Source organism: Chiloscyllium punctatum, chromosome 12 (genome assembly GCF_047496795.1).
Source record: "Chiloscyllium punctatum isolate Juve2018m chromosome 12, sChiPun1.3, whole genome shotgun sequence".
In the NCBI taxonomy this organism is placed as follows: Eukaryota; Metazoa; Chordata; class Chondrichthyes; order Orectolobiformes; family Hemiscylliidae; genus Chiloscyllium; species Chiloscyllium punctatum.
The window spans coordinates 33,750,248-33,777,381 of NC_092750.1; the positions used below are offsets into that span (position 1 = coordinate 33,750,248).

The 27,134-nt window shown below is 38.9% G+C and overlaps 1 protein-coding gene across 2 annotated transcripts in view; it reads left to right on the forward strand.

Annotated features, from left to right (window-relative positions):
• Positions 1-27,134, forward strand: part of cacna2d3a (calcium channel, voltage-dependent, alpha 2/delta subunit 3a) — a 950,991-nt gene that overhangs the window by 406,553 nt on the left and 517,304 nt on the right. For both annotated transcript variants that reach the window (XM_072582307.1, XM_072582308.1), the window contains exon 5: positions 16,040-16,202. In XM_072582307.1, the coding sequence (XP_072438408.1) occupies positions 16,040-16,202 (163 nt within the window). The remainder of the gene's footprint in view (positions 1-16,039; positions 16,203-27,134) is intronic.

Below are 27,134 nucleotides of genomic sequence, written 5' to 3' on the forward strand. Positions count from 1 at the left end.
AACATACATTTATTATTGTGATTTTGACAGGACCATTAACATTTAAACCAAAATAAAATACCTAATCTTAACCAATAGAACTACATGATAAGACTTGTTTAAATAAAATCAAACTTTGTTGTAAATAATGCACTGAAGCAAAACAAAATATAAATTAACTTAGTAATGTTTTGCAGCCACATAGATTATGCCCCCAATTTTGCTTTATGTTTCCATCAAAAATTCTCTGATACTTGGTGTGGTGTAATAGAGTCCTGTCAGGACCACCGAAAAGGATGCCATAATCCTCTGGAATTTACTGTAATTCTCCCAATCCAGTTATTTTTTGAAGTAAACCCCTTTCCTAATACCTCTTTAGTGTTGGATGCCTCAGTCTCTTGTACTAGTTGCGTTCTTAATGCTTCTCAAGTTAATACTGATCATTGTTTTTTTTGCCACAAGGCTCTGTAAAGACCACTGTGTGTTCCTCACTAGCTGCAGACTATGGTAAATCTTGCAGTTGTTTTTCCTTCTTGAAATCTAAATGGAAATTAAGACTATCCAACATTCCATACAAAAAGGTGAAGTCAACATTTTCTCAGTTTAACTGCAGCCTGACTAACAGTTATGAACTTTGACTATTTCTTTCAGTGAGTTTCAGATTACCAGAACCCAAACTATAACTAAACAGCCTTTGGAACAAACGCCCAGCTAAAATAAAACTGGAGAATCACCCTAAACTCTACCCAACTGTATGATGAGCTGGTATATCTGTGATTTCCTCAAGCGAACATTCATGTTGATTTTATTTTCATTTCCGTTTTCATCTTTAATCCAGCGAAATAGATATTTTTGGAAGGATTTACCACGTACTTTTAAAGCAATTTAGTTCAGCCTCCCAGAACAAAAACATCGCACTGAACTACCCATACTACAAGGATTGCATATGCCAGATCTCGATCAGAAGGCAAACAGCCAGATTATTCATGGTCTAAATATCTCTTCCTGCTGTTTTATGACTCTTACCATTCTACTATGACTTTTTAAGTCAATGTAGTCTAGCTTTTTGGTAAACATGGCCCATCAAATCCAATGACACTTACGTAGCAATAAATAGCCCATCAATGCTCAGTTAGGGTTTTGTCAGTGCCACTTAACTTTAGACTTTATTATATCCTCAATCTAGACAAAAGACAAAGAGATGCATTTCAGACATGGGGTGCGGAACACTACAATTAACATTTAGGCAGCCCATGACTAAGTGTGATATGAAGAATCATAGAAAAGTATCATAGAATCCCTACATTGCATAAAGAGGCCATTCAGTCCATTGAGTCTAATGTTTTGGATGTCATTGTGGAGTATGTGTAACCATCTAGAGTGTAATTTACCGCAAAATATCTTTGAAGAATATGCTAATTGCTGCATCGAGCACAATCACAAATAAAGCCGTCCCAATCATCAGAGACTCTTGAAGTGATCTAAAACATAAAAAAAGGAAGAGGTTCCATAATTCAACTTTTCATAGGCTATGTTCTGTATCAAGGTGGACCTCTTATGATCACATGGTAAAGAAGTGAACATACTTAAGAATTTTATAACTTGGTCTGACATGGGAAAAAGCAGGTATCTTTCCTTTATAAGCAGATGTAGACCTTCTGCTTTAAGGGGAGAGCTTGCAAAAAAAAATCCTTTCTTTCTTTTGTCTATTTGTCAGGAATCAGTTTAGAGACTGTGTGTCATTTATTGGAGTTTCTACCTTAAGGGTACACTCCGCAAACGGATAAAAGGACAATGGAAAATAAGTTTGATGTGAATTAAATTGTGATGGACAAGTCAAAGACACATTTTATCCAGACTGTGCTATCAATATATTATCCAACGGGTCATCTACTTGCCAAAAGCATTGTTAATTAATATAAGCTTGAAAATCCAGATCATAATGCATGGATTAAGCACACAATGTCCTTTAGTTCAGCTCAGTGAAGATGCTGATATCAGAAGTGAGAAAATAATACATATTTGCAGTCACTGATGTGATACAATCAAGTTTATCATAAAATTCAAACTATAAGGAGGTACAGTGGAGGTTCACAATTTTGAATGGATCGAGAGATTTAGTTATATGACATGCTTGCTTTAGATATTTAGTAATCTCAAAACCATAATTGTGGTGCCTGAAAAATCCTCTTACCTGTGGCTCACCTCCCTCCCTCACTAAATGAACCTTTTGTTTCAGCAATTTTCATCATTTCTGCCCTTATTTTACTCTCCAGTTTGAGATTTATTCTCTTTGCGTCACATTTCATTATACAGCTTAGAAGAATAACAAACAACTGCCTTCCAATTTCTGTTGATATGTGTATTGAATTGGCTGCAAAATGATATGCACAGATGATGTATGGGTTATTGTGGCATCGTGGTACTATTCTACCTTTGAGCCAAGAGGCCTGGGTTCAAATCCTACTTGCTCCAGAATGTGTCATTACAGAGCTGATAAGGTTGATTAAAAATACCTGCAAGATTAGACTAATGACCAACTCAGTACATTTAAATTTCATGCTCACAATGTCACCTTAAAAGGGAAGTTGGTGACCTAGTAGTAGTATTGCTTAACTATTAATCCAGAGACCCAGATAATGTTCTGGTGACCTGGTTTGGAATCCTAACATGGAGATGGTGGAATTGAAATTCAATATGAATGGATGACATGTTGGTTTGAGTGGCACAATTCTATCAAGCTCCATCTGTTCCAGAGATGTGTCATCACAGAGCTTAACAGGTTGATTAAAAATATCAAAAAAGATGATTTGCAAAATGCAGCTCAAATTTTTACTTAAAGCATTTGTAGGCAAACTCATGAAATTATGGCTAACACTTTATTATGCATTCTTAGAGGATGTACTTCAGCAATAATTCTTCTGTCTAATTAGTGTAATAGTAAATATGTCTTATTATTATTTTAATGTAGAATAAATTTATCATGGTAATAAATACGGACTATCAAATTTTAACTCTCATCAACTAATTGTCAGACCTGAACTTTTTCCCAGTCTAAAATAGTTTTAGAAAAGACCAAGTACTGACCCACAATGTTTGCCATAATCACCTAACCACAGATTGAGGCAAGTCTAGAAATGTAGAATAAACAAAACCATCTGCACCATGTTATCTATTGAAACCTTCATTGAAAAATAAACATCACAGATTAATTCATAGTTGTAATGATAAATTGTTAATATTAAACATGAAAGAAACTTACAATCTTTCAACATGGAAATACAATGGAGCCAGACTTGGGAATGTACATACAGACAATATTTCAGACACTGCTTTTGAGCAACAGACCAACAAGATGGAGAATGAATCTGTAAAAAGTGGAGATGGATGATCTCTTTTTCTCCATGTTTCTCCCAGCTACTCAGAAGTCAGCACCTAGTGAAAAAATGAATTAAGGAGAAAACTTGTCACTGAGAACTCAAAGGTGTCCATGAACTGTGCCATTACTGTCAATATGGGTGAACAATTAAACTGTGGTCTCAGTTTTAAAATCTAATATTTCAAGGACTTTTAAACTATGTAACTTATTTGCTTCCTGTTGATACCTGGTATTTTCTCCATTAAAAAAAATACCTGTCTTTGTGTGTTTGATCACATTTTATTACTTTTATTCTCAGGGTCAATCAATAATACAATTCTTTTTTTTGATCAAGAAAACCTTGTAAATGAACAGTGGTACATTTTAATATGTGTAATAGCTGTGTGCTGTAAAGTATTACAAGTGTTGGTTGCAACTGATTGAGAGGGATCTAAAAAGAAGGCAGCTGATTCATTCTTTCTCATCTGGTCATAACAACTTTATAAAGTGTTGCAGTCATTGGCTATAAATCTCAGGAAATTGTATAACACTTCTGTAATTTTAATAGTCTATGATTATTGAGTACTGCAGGTTCGCTGTTTTAGTTTGGTATATGGCTGCAGATGAAAATGAGAGGCAAGACTTTTTCACCTTAAATGTCCACATTTTTAGGTGAGTCATACCTAAAATAGCCATGGCTTTTAATCACGACTGATTAATTGAACTGATAGATGGCTTGTCGTCTCTGTAATTGATGACTCTATTTTGGAAATACATGAGCTGTGACAAATGGTGCAGCACAAGGATAAGGTAATGTGGCTGCAACTGATGAAGGTTACCTGAGCTCAAGTCAGCCTGAAAATCTCTTCACAGTGCAAGAATGGAAATGACCTGGTACTGATTACATTTTTGGTTGAAATATTTTGATAAATGATAGTCTGAATTTCTATTCTCATATGGACATGTGTTGTTTTCTGCAGGGAATACATTTTCAGTCGAATTCCTTATGCATGATATTTGCATGTGAATCTTACTTAGTAGGTGTTTGGAAGCATAATGATGTATGAAAAGTAGAATGAAAGTGCTTTTAAGTTGCCAGCCACCTTGAGCAGCAGCCTTCTTCACTGGATTATAGACAATCAATAATAACGTCACTGCTGCTTCCACTCATCCTGTAACATCCACTTTCAATGAAAATGAGATGAGGTGCAGCAGTCCTTGAGCACAGAGAGGACATTCACATCATAGAAGTCATTTGATCCGCAATTAACTGAGGAGCTACTGGACCAGTTCATTATCTTTAGCTGTACTGAATTCTTTTTATTGCACTGAATGGATTTTCTTTGCAAACATCTTTGATCAACTTTCTAATGAAAGGCCTGCTGCAGATAGTCCTGTTGGGAGGCATGATTCTTTTGCTGGCCATACCCTAGAGTAAGCAGTATAATGCCAGTGATTATTTTTGGAAGTAGGGAGCAGAATTCTGAAAATATTCTTAATTTATATCTCATTGATTTATTTAACTCCTTTCTGAAAACCTTGGAACATGTTTTGTTCGCACAGCAGTTAAAGCTTTGGCACTGCATTAGATTAGATTACTTACAGTGTGGAAACAGGCCCTTCGGCCCAACAAGTCCACACCGCCCCGCCGAAGCATAACCCACCCATACCCCTACATCTATATCTACTCCTTACCTAATACTACGGGCAATTTAGCATGGCCAATTCACCTGACCTGCACATCTTTGGAGTGTGGGAGGAAACCGGAGCACTTGGAGGAAACCCACGTAGACACGGGGAGAACGTGCAAACTCCACACAGTCAGTCGCCTGAGGCGGTAACTGAACCCGGGTCTCTGGCGCTGTGAGGCAGCAGTGCTAACCACTGTGCCACCGTGCCGCCCACTGTGCCACTGTGCCACCCACAATTGCCGCCCACCGTGTTGCACAAATGGTGGAGAATTCTATTACAATTGCAATGACTGCACTAAAATTTTCTTGGTAGTGCATTTGAATGATTATTCTAAGTTTCTAATTGTTCAAATCATTCAATATGCTTAATAATATGCAATGTAGTTTTAATATATTTAATAATAAATAACTCCTATCATTTCACTTACCCCATCATTGGTCTACTGGGTAGAATCTTCCCAGGCCCTGGGCGTCATGGACTCCAGTAAGCAATCTAGGAGAATTTTGTAAGAAATCCATTGAGGCCTTTCTCAATGATGTAAGTGACAAGTCACATTTGCCAACAGATGGCTGGATGTTGAGACATGATTTTCAATAGTGAGAGAAAGAAAGAGAGAGAGAGAGACCTTGTTATAGGAATGACTTCTCATTATCATACCCACATCATCAGTGAGTCTCATCTCATTAATGTACAGATTGTTATTCTACCATGCATAGGATAGAAATGAGACACTATTAGAAGGCCTGGTAATCTGGTTCTGGGCCTGGCCAGAGTGGCCATTAAGAGGTCCAGACAGAGGGGGTCATCACACCCATCTGCCCCTAAATTCACATTTACCTCAGTGCTTGGGTATCCATCGAGAGGGAGCATGCGATATTCACTGGCATGGTAGAGGCATTCAGAGACCAGTGAGCACCACAGGGGCTGGGTGTGCATCATCACCCTGGACACTGTTATTTTGAGTGAGTAAGTTTCTGTTCATCTTAAATACGTTTCCATTGACTGTTAGTTTGTATTTTTGTTACAACATATCATCAGGGTTGCCCAATGATTTTTGTTCATTTATAGTTTAAAAAACAAGACACTGAGAATTCCCAACATGAAAGTCAGGGCAAATACTTGGTGACTCCAGCTTGCCATCATAGGCCCCCAGCACCAGTGTTGCAGGGCCGTATGTACCTCACATCCAAGGTCATTGACAGCACATGTCAGCCTCTCCATGGCATCATGTCACATCTCTGATCCACCTACAGCACACTGCTGCATTTTGAAGCACAGTGAGCATGAGCACTGTAATATTGCTGCAAGGACACCTTATGTGCAGCGACAGGCACACAGCTCACGGATTGGACCAGGCTGCATCCCAGGGCTGCTGGCTTGGTTCTCTTAGTGCTTGTCCACTTAATTCTTACCTGGATACTACAGCATCTTTGCCTTGTCTTGTCTTCTTACACCTTGGCCCCTCAGTCTCGGCTGAAGACTCACAATGCTGCTTTTAGCACAGACACAATGCCAAGAACCTTGTCAGTAGTCATTTACCTATGAACATTATGTAGTACAGCACCGTGCTGTATCATTCTCACACATGAACTGTGCCAGCAGCTGACACAGCAAACAGACTGCATGCACTGCTATCAAATGGCTATGTCTCAAAGTTTTAGGAATTAGTCCTCACTGAAGTCTGGGGTGAGGGATTGGGAAGCACCCATAAGTCAGAGAATGCCAGCACAGTCAGTCTACAGCTCTGTGCGATATCAGTCCAGTGACTTGGACACACTCAGATATCCAGTCGGAGTGGTCAAATCCAGGGGGCTTGTACCTCTGCAGTTAGGGGAATGAGTTATGGTAGGCCCTGTGGATCCAGTGTAACCAGTCCAGGGAGTTATGAGGGGATTGCAGTTCGGGAGCTGGACAGATATCAGTCAAGTTCTGGTCATTTCTTGCTCGAGAAAGCACTTTGATAGAGGGGCTGAAAATTCAACTGATTTGAGGCCCTTCAAAGGGCAACACCATGAGTTACATACCCATATACTGAAGTGGAACACTTCTGTGAGAATGACATTTCTTGTGACTTTTAGATCTGAGTCTACAGTGTGTGGCCCCAACTCGTTGTGTCAAGTACCCCTGATCATTTCATGTGGGATAACAACTGAGCCCTACGAATGCCAAGATGAAATAGCAATGAATGTGCACCTAGGAAGGTGGAGCAGAGCTACCAAAGTCACAGTTACCTGCGATTTACCTATTGCCTGGTTATAGTGCGGGAGCTGCTTCCTCCACACCTTGTTTCACAGAACAGCGTGTAGGGAAATGGATGGGTTGGTTTAGTTGCTGCAATATTGTATTTACGGCTAGACAGGCATTTGCACACATGGATGATGGTGAGAACAGAACATGTATTTACAAATCGGAGAAAGGATTTTTAATGAAACTTTACCTATGTCACCATTGTGTCTTCGGAAGGTCTTCTTTCTTTCTCTACCACGTTTCAATGTAAAATCCATGTTCCACAACAGGGGTGGAGGAGGCCTACCCTACTGAGGAACTCAATGACTTTGCAGGTCTGATTGGGTAACCTTGGGTAGATTTTTGATCAGAAAGCACAGATGTGCTGAGAATGTCCATGCCTTAAAAAGTCCATTCTCCTCAGCTTGAACTCAGGGCTGAGGGTGGCAGGCAGACTGGAGGTCATCTCTGAAGAATCCTTTGAGGATATCCTGGGAGACCTTTGTGTGGTTCCTGCTCCTGCTGCATGCCCACCAGTACCAAGCTGTCACCTTGTGAGGAAAGGGAACCTGGAGTGAGGTCAATATCCCTCAAGCCCCTATCACCTTGTCATTGGCGCTCAGCACCAAATGCAAGGGTAAAGGAGTGAGGTTTCTTCACATATCCAGCAGAACCTGAGACAGCCGGACCTGGATTTCCATGGCACCTGCCACCTCACCATGGAGGCAGCCAGGTGCTCAAACGTTTGAGGCATTAGGTTCTCATCTATGTTACTGCAGTCCTGCAGCCTTTGTGTCAAGTTTCCCAGTGCTCCACCAAGTCTGTCTGCTATCTCTGTGTCTGCTTCTGCATTTATATGAAGTCCTTAATTGCTGACAAGCTCCTGCCTGGGGCTGAGCACATGCCTCATCTGATACTACTGTGGTTGCCAGAGACCTGGGTGTGATGCTTTCACAGCACATGCTCTTGGTTCTAATCTCACTAGAATAACCACCAAACTGAGCTTGTGACAGGTGCAGGAAGCAGCCTTGCCAGTGCTTCCTCTGAGGCATCTGAGCTGTCTTCCTCAGAGGTGGAGAAAGGGATGTCTTGTGGGGCAGCCCTCTTCACCATGATCACAATGGAAATGTTGCTTGTACCTACAAGTCACAATGGAGACAACACGTCACCAGCAAGGTGAATAAGTTGTGTCATAATATTGAATACATTCACAATGGTGATAATGAGGCACAATTATCAGTGCTTCTTACTTGGTTGTTGGGACATGGATATCTTTGTGTCTCCATATGAATTGTCTCAGCTTTCATCAGCAATGGCCAGGATCTTCGATTCATATGGAGGTGATGAGCCTTATGTAGGGCACCCCACTACCTGGTCCTGGCCCTATTGGCCATATTGTCAGCTGTTTTCACATAATAACTGAAAAGGAGTGATTGATGAGATGAAAGTGGGTGGAACAGCTGTTGGCCAGTGAAAGGTATTAAGGCGTCTTGAGCGAGTGAGTAGGCAGTGCAGAGGGCATGTAGGAGATGAGTGTAGTCAGAGGATTAAGTAGGTGAGAATGGGTTAGGGAAGATATTGTGTGCCGTAGTGAGAGTGGTAGAGCAGTGTATGAGGTAGATGCAGTAGCAGAGACACAGCAACTGTGAAGTAAAGAAGAGTGCAGCACTTAGCCTGGTAAAACGGACAAATGCATTGACCTTCTTTTGGCAATACTGGCTGTTCCTCTGGACTAACTGGATGGTGATCTCAGTTCAGGATAGTAGTGTTTGCTGACATGGCCTCCTCTGGCAGTCCTCAGGGAAGAGGATATCCTTGCTCTTTACCATCCTGTTCAGCAATAATTCAAAGTCTCTGTCAGTAAAGCAAGGTGTAAATGTCATGTTATCTGCTGAGGGGTCCTATTCTCTCCCTAGTTACCCTTTTGTCCTTAATGCATTTATAAAATCCCTTTGGATTCTCATTAATCCGATTTCCCAAAGCTATTTCATGTCCCCTTTTTTCCCTCCTGATTTCCCTCTTAAGTACATTCCTACTGCCTTTGTACTCTTCTAAGGATTCACTGGATCTCTGCTGTCTATACTTGACATATGCTTTCTTCTTTTTCTTGATGAAAGCCTCAATTTCTCTCATCATCCAGCATTCCCTACACATACCAGCCTGGCCTACACCCTAAAATGAACATATTGTCTCTGGACTCTCATTATCTCATTTTTGAAGGCTTCCCATTTTCCAGCCATCCCTTTATCTATGAACATCCGCCCCCAATCAACTTTTGATAGTTCTTGCCTAAAACCATTAAAATTGGTTTTCTTCCAATTTGGAACTTTAACTTTTAGATCCAGTCTATCCTTTTCCAGCACTAATAGAAAAAAAACTAATAGAGTTATGGTTTCTGGCCCCAAAGTGCTCCCCCAGTGATATCTTAGTCACTTTCCCTGCCTTATTTCCTGAGGGTAGATCAAGTTTTGCACCTTCTCAAGTAGGTACATCCACACACTGAATCAGAAAATTTTCTTGTACAGACTTAACAAATTCCTCTCCATTTAAACCCTTAACACTATGGCAGTCCCAGTCTCTGTTTGGAAAGTTAAAATCCCCTACCATTACCACCCTATTTTTCTTAGATAACTGAGACCTCCTGACAAATTTGTTTCTCAATTTCCTACTGATTATTGGGGGATCTATAGTACAATCCAAGTAAGGTAATCATCCCTTTCTTATTTCTCAGTTCCACCCAAATAACATCCTTGGACATATTTCCAGGAATATCCTCCCCTCCTCTCTTGCCTCCACCCCCTCTACCTTTCCTATAGCATTTGTATCCTGGAAGCTGCCAGTCCTTTCCATCCCTGAGCCATGTCTCTGTAGTTGCTTTGATATCCCAGTCCCATATTCCTAACCATGAAGTTCATCTGCCTTCCCTGCTGGGCCTCTTGCATTGAAATAAATGCAGTTTAATTTATCTTGTTTTCTGCTTTGTTCCTGTCTGTCCTGACTGCTTGACTGCTTCCTTTCCCAATTGTACCAGTTTCAGACTGATGTCTTTCCTCACTATCTCACTGAGTCCCAATCCCCCCACCTTGTTAGTATAAATCCTCCCAAACAGCTCTCGCAAATCCTCCTGCCAGTATATTAGTTCCCTTCCAATTCACGTACAACCCGTCCTTCTTATACAGGTCACTTCTACCCAAGAAGAGATTCCAGTCATCCAAAAATGTAAATCCATCTCCCCTGCACCAACTCCTTAGCCACACATTCATCTGCTCTATCCTTGTATTTCTACCCTCACTAGCTCGTAGCACTGGAAGTAACTCAGATATTATTATCCATCAAGGACCTCTTTCTTAATTTCCTGCTTAACTTCTTATAATCCCCGTTTAGAAACTCATTCTTTTCCCTTCCTATATCATTAGTTCCAATGTGTCCAATGGCTTCCTGCTGTCCCTGTCACCTTTGAGAATATTCTTCACTGTTTCTGAGATATCCTTGATCCTAGCACCATGGAGGCAACACACCTTTCTGATTTCTTACGGTTAGCCACAGAAACGTCTGTCTATGCCTCTAACCAGAGAGTCCTCTATCACAATCATTCGTTTGGAACCTGACATTCCCCTCATTTCATTAGAGCCAGTCTCAGTACTAGAAACTTGGTTGTTCGTGCTACATTCCCCTGAGAGTCCATCACCCCCTACATTTTCTAAAATAGCATACTTGTTTGAGACAGGGATAGCCACAGGAGACTCCTGCATGGCCTGCTTCCCTCTCCTACTTTCCCTGACTGTATCTGTAGTATTCCTCCCTTCCTGTAACTGCCATCCATCACACCCTCTAGCTCCTGTAAATTCCTCATTGCCTCCAACTGCTGTTCCAACTGATCCATGCGATCCGATAGGATTCACAACCAGGCACACTTTCTGTAGATATACTCATCAGTAACATGGAAATTCTCTTCAATCTCCCACATCTGACAGGAAGAACACATCACTCTACTAAAAATACAGAAAATAGCACGGTCTTACTGTTTGAAAAGACACTGCTCCAGACTAACTTAGTACCTATGTTTTATATTTTTAACTTTTAATCAAGAGACAATCTCAATCGAACATACAACCAAAAAGAACCCACTCTACTCAAGATTTAAAAAAGGACAGCAAGGTCACACTTAAAAACCATGTACTTATCTGCTCCTGTGCTGTGAGCTCTCCCACACAAGATCCTCCATGGTCAGCTGTGAATTTTGCAGTTTGTTCACTTTTCTTAGATGCACTCAGATGTCCAGAAATACTTGAACTCATACAGCAAAGGCAGTTAGCCACAGATTCATTACTCTGTCAGACAGCAGTGTCAGCTTCTTTCTCTCTCTCACTGACCACATGGTCTCTGACTTTGTTCTCTTTCTCCTTTTTAAAGTGCTGTTGTTTTGATCTATTTCCCCCAAAGTTCCAAAACAATGCAACAACTCATAAAACAGTAATTACTGCTCCTGGAATTCGAGGAGTTCACCTCCAACACCTAAAATACCTCAAAAAAGGAGCAGCTCTTACAGCCACAATGTTTTCCCATTTTCCATCGTGGAGAACCCAGAATCCTTCAAGGCAGCCTATGTGTGGAACTGCAGGAGATGGGGGAGATACTAAATGAGTATTCATCAGTGTTTACTGTAGAGAAGGATATGAACGATAAAGAATGTGGAAAAATAGATGGTGACACCCTTAAAAAATGTCCATATTACAAAGGAGGAGGTGCTGGATGTTTTAAAATGCATAGAGGTGGGTAAATCCCCAGGACCTGATTAGGTGTAGTCTAGAAAGCTTGGGAAGTGATTGCTGGTCCCATTGCTGAGATAATTGAATCATTGATAGTCACAGGTGAGGTGCCAAAAGACTGGAGGTTGGGGCTAATGTGGTGCCACTATTTAAGAAAGATTGTTACAAAAAGCCAGGGATCCATAGACCAGTGAGCCTAACATCGGTGGTGGGCAAGTTGTTGGAGGGAACCCTCAGGGACAGGATTTACATGTATTTGGAAAGGCAAGGACTGATTAGGGATAGACAACATGGCTTTGTGCATGGGAAATCTTGACTCACTAAATTGATTGAGCTTTTTGAAGAAGTAACAAAATTGATGAGGGCAGAGTGGTGAATGTGATCTATGGACTTCAGTAAGATTGGTTAGCAAGATTAAATCATATGGAATACAGGGAGAACCAGCCATTTGGATACAGAACTGGCTCAAATTTGGAAGGCAGAAGTTGATGATGGAGGGATGCCTTTCACACTGAAGGCCTGTAACCAATGGTGTGCCAAAAGGATCAGTGCTGGGTCCACTGCTTTTAGTAATTTATAAAAATGATTTGGATGTGAACATGGGAGATATGGTTAGTCAGTTTGCAGGTGGCACCAAAATTTGAGATGTAGTGGACAGTGAAGAAGATTACCTCAGAGTATGACAGGATCTTGATTAGATGGGCCAATGGACAGAGGAGTGGCAGATGGAGTTTAATTTAGATAAATGTGTGGTGCTGCATTTTGGAAAGGCAAATCAGAACAGGACTGATGCACTTAATGTAAAGGTCCTGGGGAGTGTTGCTGAACAGAGACCTAGGAGTGCAGGTTCATAGTTACTTGAAAGTGGAATCTCATGTAGATAGGATAGTGAAGAAGGTGTTTAGTCTGCTTTCCTTTATTGGTCAGAGTATTGAGTACAGGAGTTGGGAAGTCATGTTGTAGCTGTACAGGACATTGTTTAGGCCACGTTTGGAATATTGTGTGCAATTCTGATCTCCCTCCTGTCGGAAGGATGTTGTGAAATTCGAAAAGGTTCAGAAAATATTTACAAGGATGTTGCCAGAGTTGGAAGATTTGATCTATAGGGAGAGGCTGAATAGGCTGGGGCTGGTTTCCTTGGAGGCTGAGGGGGGACCTTACAGAGGTTTATAAAATCATAAGGGACATGGATAGGATAAATAAACAAGATCTTTTCCCTGGGTTAGAGGAGTCCAGAACAAGAGGGCATAGGTTTAGGGTGAGAGGGGAACAATTTAAAAGGGACATAAGGGCTAACTTTTTCACGCAGAGGGTGGTATGTATATGGAATGAGCTGCCATATGGTAGAGACTGGCACTATTACAACATTTAGAAGACATCTTGATGACTACATGAATAGGAATGGTTTCGAGGGATATGGCCAAGTGCTGGCAAATGGGACTAGATTAATTAAGGATATCTGGTTGGCATGGATGAGTTGGACCGAAGTGTTTGTTTCCGTGCTGTACATCTCTATAACTCAATATATGAGAGATCACATACAGTCTTGTGAGTCAGCTCCAGAATTCCCACACTTTTCTGGACGTGGATCTGGCTTTTAAAGATGTCACTGACATCAGGTATTCCAGCATTTCCTGGTATTGGTGAGTGCATCCTCTTCCACCAATTTAAAAAATCAGACTAGCACCAAATGAGAGGGGCAATGTGGGGGTTGGGTTGATGGTTAGTAAGTCACTTTGGGACAATTATGTGAGAGAACTCATCAGGCTTCCATTAATCTCGATGGAACTGACACTTAGCCAGAATATGGTAAAATTCAACCAACATCTACCAAGTTTTCATATCTATAAAATGCACTGCAGCTACTTGGTGTTAACTTTTCTTCAGCAGTATGTCCTTTGCAGCTTCCAAGGAAAATTGGAGCAGATTCATTGGTAGACCACACCTGCAGGTTCCACATCATATGATACACTGTTGCGACTTAGAAATATATCACCATTCCTTCTTCATCATTGGGCCAACATTATGGAAATCCCTATATAACAGAAGTCAATGCATAATAGTTCCACAAGGAGAGAGGTGATTCAGAAAGTTGGCTTGTCACATTGTTTGGGGCAGTTAGGGATGGGCAATAAATTCTGGTCTTATCAACACTCAACACTCAAATCTTTGCAAGACCATCACTCTCTTCTTTCCAATCTCACTGATTCTGACATGGACACAACTGCTTCATTCCCTTGCCTTTCTAAGTTTCATTCTGGATGCTTTGAGATATCTCTAATCTCATCATCAGTTAGACAAGACAAATGCCTATAACTGTCAAGGGCACTCTGTATCCCTTAGGATTTCTAATTACAACAGAGGATAACCCATATCCTCTAGTTTTCTAATTATAGAAGAAGATAGCCTGTAAATCCCCAGTTTTCTAATTACAGCAGAGGATAACCTGTGAATCTCTAATTTTCTAATTACAAGAGGCTTTCAGCAATTTTGCCGAAGCCACAAGGACACAGGATTGATGAGGAGCACCTTGTAAGATTATGAGAAAATCTCTTTATAGGAATGGCATCATGGATTGACAATTGGAGGTTAAATTAATTTAAGGAAAATAATTTATTGGAGATTAATCTTATCACTTTTTTCAATTTGGAGCATTGGTCTTAGATGTAGTCTAATAACATTGATAATACTTTGTAAATGTTGGATATTTTAGTCATCAGAGCTTTGCATGATAAAACTAAAAAACAATAAATATATGTGAATGTTATAAAAAGGCTTGGGATAACTTTTAGTACTTTGGGTACAGTCAGGAAGTATGCTCATACGTAACTCAAAGTTGAACTGGTGAGGTTACAGTTCAATTTTCTTCCACAAATCATGTAATTAATCACAGGCAGCGGCTGGTTATCTCAGCTATCCGGCACGTGATTCAGAATAATTTCTGGTCCAGCTGAGGTAGACCTGGGACCTGACTTCTTGCTGTGCCTCTGACAGTGGAAGGCAATGACAAAACACTGCTGACAAAAAATAGCAATAGCCCAGAAGGCAACATCAACAGTTAATGAGCCAACTTAAAATCTTCAAACTACTAACAAAATTGGGCAGCAATATTGAATATTCTGGTTAATTTTATTTTTCTTGGCATTAAAAGATATCTCTTGATGCTATGACAGTGCTGACCTAGTGAATTTTGTTCATATAGCTAAAAATAGGCTTGTCACCAAAAATAATTATTTTAAGGGTGTCCAGTCTACTAGCAGTGAGAAATCTGATTTAAAATAACTGAAAATGTCTTTGAAAACGTTGAATCAATTAATAATTTCTTAGATGTACGTTTCATTTTCTTAGAAATTAACTAATAGAGTGCAATGGGGACAAAAATATTTTTAAACTTTGCCTCCTTGTGCCTTAAACCTTTGAATGTTTTGCAATCAGAGCAACAGGTGGAATCTTGTCATTTTGATCTGAAAGCATAGGGATTAAATTGATTAAATTAATAGGGATTATGGATAGGGATTAAATTGAACAAGCTGAATCTTCACCCAGTGTAAAAAAATTGCGGTAAATATGAATGTAAGCAGTTGTGTTTGTAGCTTCCTTTTTAAAATCCCCAAACCTTTGTGCTACTTTGGCACAATTCCACTCGATTGTGCTGCTATTAATATCAGAAACAAACAAAACGTCTACTCCTCCCAACCCTGTTTATTCTATCTCAAGTAAATAATATAATACATAATTTTATGTGGCTTAATTATTTCCAGCATTTCTGCATATCTCTTGAAAGTACAGAATACTTGTTAGAGAGTTAATCTTCTTAGCTTTCCATACTGGCACAATTTAAGATGTGTAATGTTTTATGTTGTACAATATTATGATGTAAAGTAAGAAATAACCATATGTCAGCATCCTGCTGACTAAAATGTAGTGCTTTTTTTTTTGTGACCACACATTTTGTCTATTTTCAACATGGATTTCGTTTCATTAGGACTAACTAATATGTTTATTTTGTTTTCAGTATGAATATTTCAATGCTGTTTTAATAAATGAAAAAGATGAAAATGGCAACTACGTTGAACTTGGGAAGGAATTTATTTTGGAACCCAATGAACATTTTAATAACTTGCCAGTTAACATCAGTTTAAGTGATGTCCAAATACCAACAAACAAGTACAACAAAGGTATGTCAGAATTATATATTGTTTCTGTTCATTTTATTTATACAGGTATTTATATTTCATTTCAGAAAGCTGATTAACATCAGCATTATTAATTTATGTTAACTTTTTTTAATGTATCAAACAGAAAGAAGTAGGTAGATAGAAAGCATTTGGTATGCTTGCCTTTATTGGTCAGAGCACTGAGTAGAGGAGTTGGAAGGTCGTGTTGCAGCTATACAGGGTATTAGTTAGGCCACTATTGGAATACTGTGTGTAATTCTGGTCTCCATGCTATAGGAAAGATGTTCTGAAACTTGAAAGGGTTCAGAAAAGATCTACAAGGATGTTGCCAGGTTTGAAGTGTTTTTAGCTATCAGGAAAGGCTGAATAGGCTGGGATTATTTTCCCTGGAATGTCAGAGGCTGAGGGGTGACCTTATAGAGGTTTATAAAATCATGAGGGGCATGGATAGGGTAAATAGACAAAGTATTTTCCCAGAGGTAGAGGAAGTCTAAAGCGAGAGGGCATACGTTTAAGGTGAGAGGGGAAAGATTTAAAAGGGACGTAAGGGGCACATTTTCATGCAGAGGGTGGTGCATGTATGGAATGAGTTGCCAAAGGAAGTGTGGAGGCTGGTACAATTACAACATTCAAAAAGCTTCTGGTTGGGTTTATGAATAGGAAGGGTTTAGTGGGATATAGGCCAAATGCTGACAAAAGGGATGAGATTTATTTGGGATCTCTGGTTGGCATGGATGAGTTGGACCAAAGTATCTGTTTCTATGACTCTATGACTCTAAACACTTAAACTAATAACATTTTATGAGCTTAAGTACATTCCATAAATTCCAATTCAAAGTGGCAGCGAATTGGGCAGCAATCTTCAGAATATGGTCTGTGGTATTCCTGCTTTGGATCTTCAATGTCCCAAAGTTACTGATATAGAAAACCCTTGGTAAACATGCTTAGATCACAGTACAATAGTTAATCCTTTTGTGTGTATGTCATAACATTTATGAACATTGCCTACTCTAAACAGTTATAGAATTCTTAATTGACCCTTGTCTACAATATGAATAACAATTAATATAGCAGAATTCTGTGAATGTAGTCTATTCTCTGGGTTAAGCCCCTTAACTTTCAATGAAGACTCATAATTAATCAAGACTGCCCAATACAGATTACGATGTCACACAAATAATTTATTATCTTGCAATCCCACAATACTACATCTGATTAGGGAAAGAAAGATTACATGGAATATATTAAGTAGACTTAATTTTGCTTTTATTTATCAACTCATTGATTTCTGAGAAGTGAAATTTTGTTTGTCAAAACTCTTCCTTCATTGTGAATTGAATAGTTATATCACAGCTGTAAATGATCATTTCTCTACCAGGCAATGTGTTAGTTCCCTGTAGTGAATTGTCACTTAATGTTCTGATTTGCAAGGAATGTTATGAACATTAAAGAAATCACCCATGAAATGAATAGAATATTACGCCATTGATAGAGTGCTACAGACATTCTTGCACTCAAGTGGAACACAATTTAACTTGCTTATGTCTTTGGCATTTGTGACTTATATGTCCTTTTTCACTCATGCAAAAAACTGGCATGATAACTTTCCTCACCTTGACCAAATTTACAAGAGTGTCTATTATAAAAAAGATCCTTTGTATGGAGGCTATCTACTGCATAATCCATTCTAGAAGAATGTGATTTTAATAGTGTCATTAAGTTTCAGTGTGGTTATGATGAATATTTTGAAAATCTGTCTTTAGCTGCTCATGGGTCAATGATGAGTTCGCTCGTCAAGAGACAAACACACTGACAGTATTACGGATGAATTAGCCTAAGCTGAAGTAGCACTTTCTTTTTGTTAAAAATATTATACTCTCGCCAAGTTTTGAAACATGTCAAACACAGGTGGGAAGAGTTGGTAACTCCATAAGTGACATTTGATGCTAGATCAATTGTAAATTGTACATCTGAAATGGATAGATTTTTATTATGCAAAGCTATTAAGGGATATGGAGAAAATATCAGCATTTGGAGTTAGATCACAGATCACCTGTGAACTTATTGATGTCAGAACAGGCTTAAGGTCCTAAATGATTCATTCTTACCCGAGGTTCCAGAGTTCCTTTCTATGTTCCTATGACCAAGATTTATCTTGTTGAGCCTGTATTTAAACTTACAATTCTGTCAGTTTTTCTGTCTTTTCAAGCTGGCTTTTCATATAGACAGAACAATTTTTCCCTACCCTCTTTTAATAGACCAAGGTTTATTGAAAATGTTAAGAACTTAATTCTGGCACTCACATCTAAAATAATCCTTACGGGTACATGTAAAAACAACTGGCTTTTCTTCTTGTGAATGTGCATTTTGAGAGTAGCAGGATATATTAATGTGTTGACATATTTATGTGTTGACATTATCCATTTTGCTTCTAATTTGTTATACATTAGTGGTCCCCAAAGTTTTCAAGTATTCCAGTAGCAGTCAAGTGCAAGTGATTAATAGATGGCAAAGACTGGGTCTAAAATATACTCTCAAATCATACAATGGTGCAAATTTTCCAGTCAACACAATGGTTTGTTTAATATGTGAAAGTAATATAGCAACTTTAATCAGGGACCAAATGCACAGTTAGATTAAAATTCCAAAAGCTGTTAAGACAAGTTACATTGCTCAATTGTTGCCTTACGCAAATGATGTCTTATTGTCTGTCTCAGTACTGAAATGAGGATTATCTGGATTATAGAGAAAACAAATTCAAAAGAAATGATACTTAATCAAACCAAATCAAAAATATCCTAACTTATACATTTAAATCTTCTCCAAGAACTATATGTGACTCCACAATACCTTTTGATGCCCAAAACATGGTAGTGTTTAGAGATAGTCACTCCATGTCTTTCTTTCTTGACAATTTTCCATTTTGAAGCACATTCCCAGAGGTCCGGTGCAACCCAATACAATGGCCTGGAGTTTAGAATCCTTTGTGGGTGGAGAGAGGGCTGACTCTCCTCTGGTTTGTCTGAAAGTTTACAAGAAAATTACAGGTGGTGTTGAGCAACCCATCTGCACTTGGGCTGATATCTCATCATGTCAGTGCTGATATGTTACCTGTGGGAGACTGACATTGTGTGTAAAGCCCATAAAGCAGTTTTAGATGTAGAAACTTGTGCCAGGAAATGTGGGTGCAGGGAGTCCTTTGGGGGGGGGGGGGGGGGGGGGAGAGGAGTTTGGAGAATCTCCTTTCCAGGACCCTTAGGTGTTACCCCACCAAGGCCATCCTCTTTAACATTCTTCCCGGCCAGACCTCTTTTTAATCACAGCCCCTCACACCAAACACTTCCCAACGTGGCATATTGGCAGACCTCGATGAGAATGTTAGCCCTAGACTTGACTGTAAGCCTTCAAGTGGTAGGGGTGCCTATAATCCCAGCAGTGGCCTCCATTCCCAGTGACACTGCTGGGACTACAAAGCTATCTGATTGATGGGCAGCCCTCTAAGGCAGGGCACCCGACTGAGATAGCAGTGGAATTCTCACCTTTTGATAATCAACAGTATTAAATTGCTGTAGGGCAACCATCAGTATTTGTGACTGGGCTTTCTCATGACACTTTAGCCAATGGTCAGGTGGCAGGAACTAGAGCAGCCTAAAAGACCCAGACTTAAGTATTTGATGGGAAGTCTTTTGGCAATTGGGATTTCCATTTCTGAGAAGCATGTTCCAGGACCAGGTTTGCAAACGTGATCTACGGTGGAAAACCTCACTTACTGATCCTTTATCTCAGGAACTCATGGTCAGTAGACTTGCAATTTCTCATGTTCACGGGTGGCAAGTGAGGCTCCTTGTTGGTGGTTCACATTAAAAGAACAAAAGTGGCTGCCAACTGTAATAAAGTACATGACATTTTCAGATTAAGTTAAACAAAGCATCTTGAATAGATTCATCTGTCTCTGATCCTTTTTTTCCCTGACATCATCCGAGTGATGAACTACAGCAGTTTCTACTCTTGCGCCCAATGTTACATTCTTTGTCTAGGGCCCAGGAGGGGGAATCAGATCCTGATCTGCATATCTGAAAGGGAGAGTTAAAATCAACCACATGATCTCAGATCCTGATACATTGCCAGCAGCTGATTGGCATATCAGCTATGGACATTGACAGATCAGACAAGTAACATGTGCACAGTAACACCAGGACTGTTCCTCAGGTCCAGTTCATTCATTACCCAAATAAAAGAGAATAGCAGAGAAAAAAAAACAACTGATAGAGGTTAAAGATTTTAAAAGTAAAATGAAAAAGCAAATCATAATGCTTAAATGCACATCATAAGAGAAATATGAAAACATTCATCATTGGAAATCTGATGCAAAATGCTGTATCATATTTTAGCTTTTACCTTTCCTTAAATAGGAAATAAGTAGTGGCTTTCAATCCATATTTGATAGCTCTGGCACATTAAAGAAGAAATGGATTGTATCAGAAGCATCAGCCTAATAAAATAAACATTTTAATGCTTCTATTATACCAACACAGAGAGAAAATTTGATATAAACTTGATGAAGCTTATTTATGATATCTTCACTCACTCGTTACATTTCACTAATTTACCTGATGCTAACAAGACAGTAATCTTCCTGAAATGGGGTCAGTAGCCTTACTGCCTTGTTAACAGAATCATGCAGTTGACACCATTTTAAAAGGGCCCTACTTGTGGGACTCTAAAATACCTGCCAATTTCATGATAGCTCTTCTATTCCCCTACCACGTAATTGCAAATTCACATAGGGATGAGTCACACACTGAATGGTATGATCTGTGATCGGTTCTATGGTTCGTGCAAATGCTGGCATCCTGCAAAGATAAGTCTTGACTAATTCTTTAGGCTTTGAAGAAATAGCAAGGCAACTCTTTCAAAATAATCCAAGTTGCAACCACCCTGAGACCTGTGATCACAATCATGAGTCTGTAGTGGTTAATGAGGTCAGCCAGGTGAATGTAACAAAATAAGAGTCCCCTGATTGGGGCTGTTAATCTGGTCCAGTCATGGAGCTCTGGCTGATGGGTACAAGTAGGAGTTTCAGAAGTTCTGTTCACTCTGAGAGCTGGCTCTGAGGAAGTTGAATGAGTGTCGAGCACAATACATGTGTAAATAAAGGGTGATATGGTGACAGGATACTGGGCTCTGTGGATTTATTTCAGAGTCCCCATGATTTACCTTTCCAGTGACATGGCCTGTCAGGTTTTGTTTAATTTGGGAAGCTGCATCAGAATGCCAGTTTACAGTCCTACATCATCTCACAATAAGCCTGGTGAATGTATGTGAGAGCTGCTTCATCAGTTCATTCCATCAAAAAAAAGCCAGAACAGATTCCACCTTAATTTTCAATCTATGATGACAAAATCCACACGAGAAGAAAAAGAAAGTGCTCGTGAACATTATTAGCCTCTCTCTAATTGTTTGATATTTTGGGAGCATTCTCTGGCTGTGTGCCATCACACTCTGTATCAAATTGACTAACACTTCATGACATTACCACAGGGTGTCTACATAATACAGTAAGAACTAAACAAGTCATGAAAATAAATTAGTTTTTGACCAGTTAGTTTTATGATTGCTTATGCTATTGTCTATCTTTAATTGCCTTTTCAGAAAATGACCTAGCTTTGACTTATAGCTTTCTCTCTACAAATTAATGTACTGCTAATGAACTTTTCATATTTCAACTAGCATATTTTGAAAGGTTTACCATTCGATAACTCAATATATTGCTCAGACAGTGAAGCTGTTATAAATTTTATTGTACAGCACTGTCCAGCAAATCCTTCAAATAATACAATATGCCTTATGTCAAGATTAGCGCCCAAATATTTTGGTCCAAGAGTAATCATAAACTGGACATAGCATAAAAGATGCACATTGGACTTTCTGGAAATCCCAATGCACAGGCAATGTGGTCATTGCCTGGGAAATCTAAACTCTTTTTGTGCAATTACCCAATATCTGAGCTCTCTGGAACATCTGCAACTCTGAACTGGATCTGGAGACCTCACAGGGTGCTGAATTACTCATCTTAATACTCAACCAGGAAAAATCAAAGCATTAAAACTTGTTCTGACTCATGGGTTACTATATCACTGACCCAACAATCATTCACACTGAATATCCATATCACTGATCCCCTTCCTGGACACCCTACGTCCCATATGAATGGATACCACAACCCCCATCTGTTGGACAATTGATCCCATCCCTTGTCCTGGACACCTGACCAATCCTACCCTCCAACAGACACTAACACCTGAAAGACCACATCTTTAAAATTTCAGGAAGAAGTCTGGAATAAATTTTCCCACTAAATGTGTACTTTTGACCAATTCAAAGAAATAAAGAGATATTTTCAGACCAACAGCAAATTGGTTATCTTAGAAAAAAAAAATCTTCTTTATATGCGTTGTTTTCTCATATCAAAAATTAAATAAGTTGTTCAAAAATTAATGTGTAAAATCAAACCCTTAGAGATACCTATATTTAGAGCAGTGAAGAGATCTGAATGACCTTCTGCAGTGCTAAAATGTTTATGATGCTATCATTTTACCTTCAGGGTCAGTGCTATAATTGCAACCTGACTTCACAATCATTTTGCTACTTGATTCCCGAATTTTTTTGCATGCATTTGATGTTATGTTGTTTTAGAATTAAACATTTCAAGATTAATTAATAGATTGATGCCTAAGATATTAGATATCTTCAGCTGACATATGTCACAAGACAGTTCAGTTGACAATTTGAATGAGTTAACCAGAATAATCCCCAGAAGCAATTCTGATGAATTTCAGTTTCTAAGCCTTTATGACTTTTCCTCAGGATAACAAACAGGCAATATGTGGAATACTGCTGTAAAATGAATAAGTAATATCATTGACACCAAGACTAAATTCTTTTTGAATTATCAACACGTTTATTAGGCCAAAGATTTATATCAGTGTGACAAATTTGAACTTTTGACAGAAACATTTTCAGTTCACTGTTAGTGGCTGTGGACCTTTGCTGTATCATTACACACAGATTGCACTGAATTTTGCTTTGTAGTTTAAATATAACAGAATGCCACATATAAGGAACACAATGTCTTTAATATAGTTTTGATTTGGTGTAATAATTTTTGAATAGATCTCAAAGGGTTAATCACTTTTTAAGGATCATTGATTGACAAGCCATGTTTTTAACTTTAACATTATATCTAATGTCTTTCTCCATTATCCTGGGTTACTGACTGTTACACGTGACAGGATATATTGCAAGCAACATTCTGTGAAAATGGTCCCCAAAGAGAAGCTTATAAGATTAGGAAGTACTTATTTGTCTGTGGAACAAAATGAACTGTCAACACTGACTGACTTAAGAGTAAGTGATTTTTGGCTAAAATGGAATGCAGTGTTAGAAAGGAAAATAAATTCTTCACATTTAAACTAAAACAGAAACAGCTCATTTCGTGACAAGTACAGAATCTTGCAAATGCAAAAGTTTTCTTAGCTCAGCTTATATTAAAATGTTACTTTATCAATTAAAGACACTTGTGATTTGACCTTACTACTAACAGATGGTGTCTTCAGTCTCGAGGCTTAATATCACGGAAAAACAAAGGCCTTGTGCAGAATCAATATTTAAATAGTAATCATTTTGTGCCTTGCCCAAGTTAAAATTTACCATCATGAAGTTCAATATCTTGCACTTACTTGTAGTAGAATAGAGTCATAGAATTTACAGTATGGAAGGAAGCCATTTGGCCTATTGTGTCTATGTAAGATGACAATTAGCTCGCTCTTTGTGTTTTGTGTGATAAGAAATTTGGAAGTTAGTTTGCAACAGACCATACAGCGGTGAAATTAGTTTTGAGCAATGTTGCAAAATTGTGACAGAGACTCAGCAGCCTCTTTTATGCCTGACCTAATGGCCCAAAATACCATGAGGGCTGCTATGTTGACAAAAGTATGGATCTGACCATGGTCTCCATTCAAAGGTTGTGAGGACTAGATCATTAACATGTTGGCAATGTAAAGATGCCTCAAAGGTGTTTGTTGGAGACCTGGATGATTGGATGTTGGTCTGATCCAGTGCAGAACATGAAAATGGTGTTTAGAGACAGATCTCTGAGCAATCTTTACTTCTCAATGAATCCATTAGTTGCTTTGTCGGCATTTTAGGGCCCATGACAGTTCCAACTCATCGTAGGCTGGAAGACCTTCCTGTGGACCTCAGCAAAATGTCTGCGTGTTTTCTCAAGAAGATAAACGGTTTGCGTTGTATTTCTGGGTTAATCTGCCTTTGACTCTGATGATGTGCCAAATTGAGATTGTAGCTCATAAATATTTATTTTTCATTCCAAGTCTCGGTGGGGTCATAATAATTTTCAAGGTTAAACAACAAAACAATTAATTACGTTGAGAAGTAGATTGCATAGAGTTTCAATGTTGTGAAATATCAGAAAAAGTGTACTTCATACTTTTGTATTTTATAATGTCAATTCTCTAAATGGCTTATGAATGAACAGATTAGCTGAAAGTGTTTCCAAACTGGATAATGTTGTCTTGACAGCCCTTAATTTGTTTTTTCTTGACTAAATGATATTCATAGACTACAGCTATTAAATTGGAAGTTATTTTTACCTAATCTAAAATGGTGGGTTGAAGCTCATATTTCAATGCAGTTAAAAACAGACAATGAAAATTGATCTTTAAAAGCAATAGAATATTTTAATTGATGTGAAAATTTCATAGCTTTCAGCAATAAAGTGATTTTATACTAGAAGCAAGAAATTAAATGAGTGGTATCACTTAGTTTTAAGTAGTGTATATGAACTTTGCTTATCAAATACAAAAATGTTAAAAACTGAAAGAACTGTGGATGCTGTAAATCAGAAACAAAAACAAAAGTTGCTGGAAAAGCTCAGCAGATCTGGTAGCATCTCTGAAGAGAAATCAGAGTTCATGTTTCATGTCCGGGGACCCTTCCTCAGGACAAAAGTTTTACTTCATCAGACAATCTTCTAATTTTCGTCATTTCATACTTTATAGGAATTTCCAGTTGCATAAAAGAGAATGTTTTGGTGTGTTTTTTAAAGCAGTTAAAACAAACAAATTTGTTTGTCGTTATTTGCAGCAGAACTAAACCAATGGTATATGTTGCATTTGAAATTCGCTTACAGGATGTGGGGCTGCTTGCTAGGTCAGCATTTTTTGCCCATCCCTAGTTGGCCGTGTGTAGGTGGCGGCAAGTTGCCTTCTTGATCTGCAGTAGTGCATGTAGTGCAGATACATCTATGGCCCTGATATGAAAACAATTTCAGGATTTTGCTGAGAGCTACATTCTGCCCTTGCCTCTCTTCACCCCATCCAACCTGTGTCTTTTGTCCTTTGTTGATCTTCGGCCTCTTCTTGATCCATTGCCACCAGTCCCCAAGATATGCTCGGTGTGAATATCTTGACCAGGACTATGGTACTCCTATCAATAGTATCATGGACATCTGCAACAGCTTGCCTGGTGAGGACAAAGCCTCATGGGCTTTCCTTCTATTGATTCCTTTATTACCTCCCTCAGGCTCAATCTGGCAGACATGTCCCTCAGGGTTCACCCAACCCATTACATAGTGGTGACGTGAACCACTCTTGGTGATGGACATTGAAGTCTCTAAGTCAGAGTCTGTCTGTGGCCTTGCCACATCGTGCTTTTTTCCATTTATGTGCAACATGGAGGAGAATTGATTCATCAGTTGTGTCAAGAAATGGTAGTAGGTGGTTATCTTATCCATTTCTAACTTGATGCCATGAGACTTCATGAGTTTAGAAGTCAATTTTGGGTACTTGCAGGGCAACTCCATCCTGAGTGCATCACCATCACTGGTGAATCTGTCGTGCTGATGGGACTGCACATACCCAAGCATGGTGATGATCATGACTGAGACACTTACATATGATTCAGTGAGTATGACTATGTCAGGCTGTTGCTTAACTGGTCGCAGGACCAACAGATAGCAAGTAATTCACCTAGTTTTATTCTTTTTTGATTATTCTATTGTGGTTTTGTACACTGACTGGCTCACTATTCCATTTCAAAAGGCAGCTAAGTCTTAACCACCTTGTGATGGGTATGGAGTCACATATTAACCAGTTGAGACATTGATCACAGATGTTCCTTAAGGACACTGGTGAGCAAGTTATTTCTTTATGACAGTCAATGATGATAGTGAGAAGGATTTTGCAGTCAACTGACCTAGCTGTGTATTTGTTATGCCCAGTTTGATAATTCATTTACAGGCCAGTGTTCTGTCCAGTTTTGTTGCTGTTTTCCTTCTAAGTGGTTTGATAGAACTAAGTGGCTTATTAGATAATTTTGGAGACTAATTAAGATCAACTATAATAGATGGTGCACAATTTTCTGTTATGAACTAAACATACAATTATCAGTTCGAAAACCATGCTTCATAATATTTTCCAAACAATGTAAGTTGCTTTGCTTTATGGATAGTTCTATTCTTTATCCTGGTTGGAAGGCAGCGCTTTTATTATATTGTAATGCAGGAGATCACAAAATAATTAAAGGTGCTGCAACATGAACCTCATAATGAAAGCAGCAGCTTTCCAGGACAGCGTTCAGGCCAGTATTTCCAAAGGTTTCTGACAAAGCAGGCAAACCAATAAGTAATGAAATTCAAAGAAATGGCAAGTTTGTTTGCCCGCCACAAAAAATAGCAGCTTAAATAGTGAAACTACTCAGTCAGTCAGTCAGTAAGACTATAACTCAAATTCTACATCAATGCCACTCTCCACCCGTATCCCCTTATCTCTTCATTTCCTTAGCAACCAAAATATTATCAATATTAGTCTTGAATATGCTGATCATCTGAGCATCCACTGTCTTCTCAGTTTACTG